The sequence below is a fragment of the Leptopilina heterotoma genome, unplaced genomic scaffold (assembly GCF_015476425.1).
Source record: "Leptopilina heterotoma isolate Lh14 unplaced genomic scaffold, ASM1547642v1 Lhet_204, whole genome shotgun sequence".
Classification (NCBI taxonomy): domain Eukaryota; kingdom Metazoa; phylum Arthropoda; class Insecta; order Hymenoptera; family Figitidae; genus Leptopilina; species Leptopilina heterotoma.
In genome coordinates, this window is record NW_025110919.1 from 316,668 (window position 1) to 322,569 (window position 5,902).

General features: G+C 29.3%; 1 protein-coding gene across 1 annotated transcript; it reads right to left on the minus strand.

Moving 5' to 3' along the window:
• Positions 1–578: 578 nt before the first annotated feature.
• Positions 579–1,142, minus strand: LOC122501142. Its single transcript, XM_043610416.1, has one exon. The coding sequence runs from the start codon at positions 1,140–1,142 to the stop codon at positions 579–581; it is 564 nt and encodes a 187-aa protein (XP_043466351.1).
• Between the last annotated feature and the right edge of the window lie 4,760 nt (positions 1,143–5,902).

Sequence of the window (5,902 nt, forward strand, 5' to 3'; positions counted from 1 at the left end):
TCGGATTTACTCGGTAGAAATTTTCAAAAACTGCCAAAAACGTGTTTTTTGGGACCTTTACCCCCACTTTTCTCAAAATCATGACGTGATGGGGGGTTTTCCTTTCCAGATTCGGATTCAGCGCACCAAATACTTCTGGAAATGACTTACGGATCTCAGACAACCGTAAAAAAAATTTTTTTTGCAGGCTTGTGTAATCTATGTATTGCTTCTGGTGGACATACATAGCGGGTATTTAAATAATGTTGCGGTTCATTATAATGTAATACTTGATTACTGTTATCTTTAATACCTACTATTGCACAATCATAACCCTTATAACAATATTTAAATAAATATTTAACACCACCTATACTACCACATGCTACAACATTGATATGACATGCAAATTTTTTACTTAAATAAGGACTGTAGGGTACAATTATCGAATTGTCAGCAGTACTTTTAATTGAGTCATCTTTGTTATGAAAAATTATTTTTTCACCATCATTTCTTCGCTTATTTTCTGAATAATTTTTTGAATGATAATCTGTTTCTGAAGAAAATGGTTTTGGATAGTGTTTCATGCAAATTTTTCTTTAAGGATCCATACAAGGCGAATTCATATTTTGCTTTCCACAAGGTCCATGAACTTGAAATTGTTTTACAATCTTATAAAGTTCTAGGTATTTTTCTTCGTCAGGAATTTCTGCACATATTATTTTATCAACAGTTTCTGCATCACGAATTGCAAATGATTTATCTAAAAAGATTATTAAATGTACATGTGGCAATCCACGCTTTTGGAATTCTATTACGTACACATAGGCTAGCAGTGGTCCAAAAATTCTTTTATCTTTTAATTCACTCATGAGCTCTTTCACCTTTTGTTGAAAAACTCGAGCTACAATATCTGGTCGATCAGACGCAATTTCATTATCTAATAAATTTTCTGTAATTTCACGCCATTTTGGATTACATGTCATTGTAATAAACAAATCTGGTTTCCAAAATTCTTGAACTAATCGCATGGCATCCATAAATGATTGTTGATACGAACGTGGTCCTCCAGTAAATGTGGAAGGTAAAATAGTTAAATTTCCTGGTTTAACATTTTCCTCTTTTGCTTTATTGTGTAGATAATCCATTAATCCACAGTACATTTCTACCCGAAGTTGTTTTTGATTTTTATAAACAAAACTTATGCGTGAAGCTATAACTTTTGAATAAGCGTCAACATCAAATTGTTGAGTTAGTTTTCCCATATGTAAACATGGATTAAATGTTCCTCTATATGACATACGATAATTATAAAATTGTAAAAGTGAAACATTATGTTTACCCCTAGTTTGTATCATGTTTACAGTCTATCCAGGATCACCAGAAGGAAACATTAAAGGATATATTATGGGATCAACATTTTGACTAAGAAAATTAATTGGAATTCTTTTAATTTTGTTTTTACTATCATTTTGATCTTTTGGCATTTTTGGATATATACATATATCACGTTCTATAGGAGGTTCACCATCTTCACTGACGAATACAACCGCTACTTCATTGTAAGATGGAGCATTAAATTTCTTTTGATTTAATGATCTATCACGTTTAATTACGTTTTATCACGTTTAATATCTCTTGGAGGTTCATTTTTCAATTTTGCTCGTTTTTCTTCTTCTAATTCTACTTCTCTCATCATTTGTAATCCTTTTGCATAGGGATTATCTTTTCTTAATAATTTATCTATTTCTGTCATTATTAAAGGGTCACATTTATCATTTAATTTATTCTTTTTTCGTTCAAGTACTGCTTCATTGGTATCAAGAATATATAACTGACCATATTTTCGAATGTGTTCATCATTATCAGGATGAAGAGCGTATGTGTTATGATACACTTGTCCATGAATACGAAAAACATAAGGTCCATGTCCTTTCGGAATTTCTAATTTAGCACCCATGCTAGCGAAAGCGGATGAACTATTGTAAGAACGAATCTGTTCTCTAAAATTCTAACCTTTGGAGGTAGAATCAAATATTAAATCTTTTAAGTAAATCGGCTAAGGCTTTAAATCATCTAACTTTACTAACCCCTTATGACAACAGTGAGTAAATAATTTATCTGGTGATCTTTTACACAAAAAATGTAATGCGTTTCAAAATTTACACTCTACATTCATTAAACCTAAATAATTTTCTGAGATTTTACTTTCATCAAAACGTTCAAGTGTCACAATTGCAACTCCTACTGTCTCTAATATTTTGTTATTATTTTTATTTAATTTACTTTTTAAATCCTTTTCTTCGCGCTTTTTTTTCTACTTCACTTTCTAATGACAATTTTTTATTTTTACATGCTAAATTTTGTTGTTGTCGTTCTATCGTTTCAGCTTCTGTTTCCAATGATAGTTTTCTTTTTTCGCTGTTAAATCTTTTTGTTGTCGAATTTTTTTTTCATCTTCCGTTTCTTGTTAAATTTTTTTTTTTGCACAATTTTTGTTTTTTGCTCTTCAAATTTTGTTTTAATCGTACCTTCTTTTCGGTTTCCGTTTCTAATTTTTGTTTTTTGCATGTTAAAATTATTTTTTGACGCATTTTTTTTTCATCTTCCGTTTCTGATAATAATTTTTTGTTAAAATTAGTTAAACTTTTTTGTTGGCGCTCTTTTTCACATCTTCCGTTTCTAAGGATAATTTAATTTTTTTACTTATTAAGTCTTTTTGTTGACGCTTTTTCGTTTAAAGTTCTGTTTCATTTTCTCGATTACTACGTTTTCTTAATCTATCATTTTCTAATCTAATTATTTTCTGATCATACGATTCTTCAAGTTTTGCTTTCATTCTCCTTTCTTTATCTTTCATTGCACGAATTTTCTTTTTTTCAATTTCTTTATTCTGAGGACATTTGATTTCATAATAATCCTTAATGGATAAAACGCTATTTACATTATTTTTAGAGGGAGTCTCAAAGAAATTTGAAAGGTTTTGTTTCTGCCATCGAAATTCCTCAAATCTATCCTGAAAAAGACACTTCCAATCACACTCCACAATAGATATTCTATTATTAGTCGCTCTTTCTGCTCAAAAGGAACTTAAACGATTATTTTTAAACATTGATTTTAAATGCCTTCTCATTTCGTTCCTTTCGTTATAATAATTAGGAGTATGTGGCATTTTATCAAATAACAAGGATGTTGCAAATGCAATTGCATACACGCCACAATCAACACTATCAACAGATTGTTGATCAACACCTACAAAAACTACTGGTGGTTCAAAAGGATATAATTTTTTTAAAAAGTCTCTTTGCTGAACATTTAAACATCCCGCATTAATGCTGTCATAAATATAAATTCTTACACCATCGTAATAACTACAAATCCAATGACCTCTTTTAGCATTACCGCTAAATAGTATTTGAATATGTTTTTCACCCTTGTTTATCGGCTGAATGAGATGTTGTATTTGTATAAACAGAGTATCGCGCATATTAAACAAATAATTAGAATCTTTAGTCAATAATTTTTAAAATTGAAGCATATGGTTATCATTTAACATTTCATCAGGGTTGTCAATTGATATATAATCATCATTACTTAAAATATTAACATACCTTTCTCTGCTTGCCATAGCAGTATTCGTCAACTTGACTGGTTCCATACTCTTTCTATCTAAAAGATTTTTTTATATGTGACTTCTAGAAACTTACCAATACATTTTATAATATTTATTTCATTATTTTAATAATTAATAAAATTAATCTACAAAAAATTACTATTTTTTATTTTATAAATTATCTATGATAATACCATTAAGATAAAATGAATTTAAGGTTTTTAAATTAAAAAAATTTTTTATAATAAATGTTAGAAACGAATTTTCTAATATAAAAAATTAATTAAACTGTCAATTGACATTTCCACGTAACAGAATAGCCATTTAACCGAATTCTAAACGAAAAACCCCTTTTTCCTAATGTTTAAACAATTTTTTCAATAATTATTTATCAAAATTTTGCAAAATTCCGAGAAAAACGCGGGTCACTCAGAAAAGGTGAAAAGAGGAATTTTTTATGAAAAAAGAGACAAAAAATATACCAAAAATTAAATTAAATGTGCTAAAAGTAATATTAACGCATTCAATGTATTAATTCCTAAATTTCTTATCATTATAGTTCATCCAAAGAAAGGCAAATATTTAAAAAAATTAATTAACATTTAAAAAATTTAAATTTTATTCTTAACCCCTTCACAGTGTTTGACGTCTGTACAGGCAAAAATAATTCGTGCCCCCAGTGTGTATGACCGCTATAGCAGCATCGAAAAAAAAGATATATAAAAGTTAACGAATCTTGCTAAAAATGCCTACTCGGGGGTTTTCGGGGTCGCTGAATCCAAATCCGTTATTGAAAATTTTAAATTCAAAATGGCGGCTTTAAAATGGCGACCAAAATTTTTTTTAAGTTTACGAATTTGGATGAAAATGCTCATTTGGGGGTTTTTGAGGTCTCTAAATCCAAATATTTAGTCAAAAATTTAAAATTCAAAATGGCGGCTCTAAAATGGCGACCAAAAAAATTTAAAAGTTTACAGATTTGACTAAAAATGTTTACTTGGGGGTTTTTGGGGTCGCTGAATTCAAATATTTGGTTAAAAATTTTTAAATTTAAAATAGCTGCTTCAAAATGGCGACCAAAAATTCTTTTAAGTTTACGAATTTGACTGAAAATGCTCATTCGGGGGTTTTTGAGGTCTCTAAATCCAAATATTTAATCAAAAATTCAAAATTCAAAATGGCGGCTCCAAAATGGCGACCAAAAAAATTTAAAGTTTTCAAATTAGTTCTTAAAACTTAAAGCAGAGGAATTAATATGTCCGATGTTTTTGTGATGTTTTTAGTCATGAAATTTTATTTATAATATTTTTCATCCCTTCGGAAATCACAACAACCAAATTAATTATATATATATATCTTTAAATATTTATAAGTGAAATAATCTTTTTATTTATGGGTTAGTTTTCCGATCCGATAGAAGGTTATTTTACAAAAACACTTTTATTTTATTAGGAATTCTCAGTAGGCAATTAAGGGTTATGAAAAAAGACAACTAAATCCGATCCTAGTTCAATTAGTTTATTTTCAAGAAAATCAGGTTAAAACATCAAACATAGTATTCCGAATAAAAGTTACTTTATAATATTAAGAGTTGCATAATTAGAACTATACAATTTACTTACGTATGTAGTTTCCTTAATTCCTACCGCACTGAACGAAATGAAGGAGGATCGTTTTCGAGACTACTTGCTTTCCTTCAGGCGGGCAAAACGATTTGAACATCTTCTATATTTTCAGCGAATTAAATTATACCGAACTGACTTGTCATAACAAAATTCAATAAGGAAGTAAAACATTCCTTACCCGTTGAGTTCATTTCATTGAAAACATTGTAGAGTATATCTGACTTATGCAGAGATACTCCATCTAACACTTGCTTTAATGATTTAGTTGTTTTCACTAACAAACTAATGACTCCGATCCATAATTGAAATAATGTCGCGGGCCTACCGGAAGGACTCATTTCTACGGATGAATTTAATCAATTTAGTAAGGTTTTAATTTAGTATTCACAATATAGAATTTATTTTAATGGAAAATTCAAACCACTCAATTCAACCTTGTTGTCTTCACTCGTCTGAATTCTTTAGCCTTTATGCGATTATTTAATTCGGTTATCTATTACCTTGAAATTATCGTATGGTTACTTTCATAGACTAACAAGGCAATTCTAAGTTTACCGAAAAGATTGCACCGGTCGTAGAATTAAGAGTGAGTGATTGACATGGTTTAAATTTATGATTCAGTTCAAATTATTCCATATTCTTTATTTAACGTCCATCCGATGTTCACGATGAACAGACGGTCAAC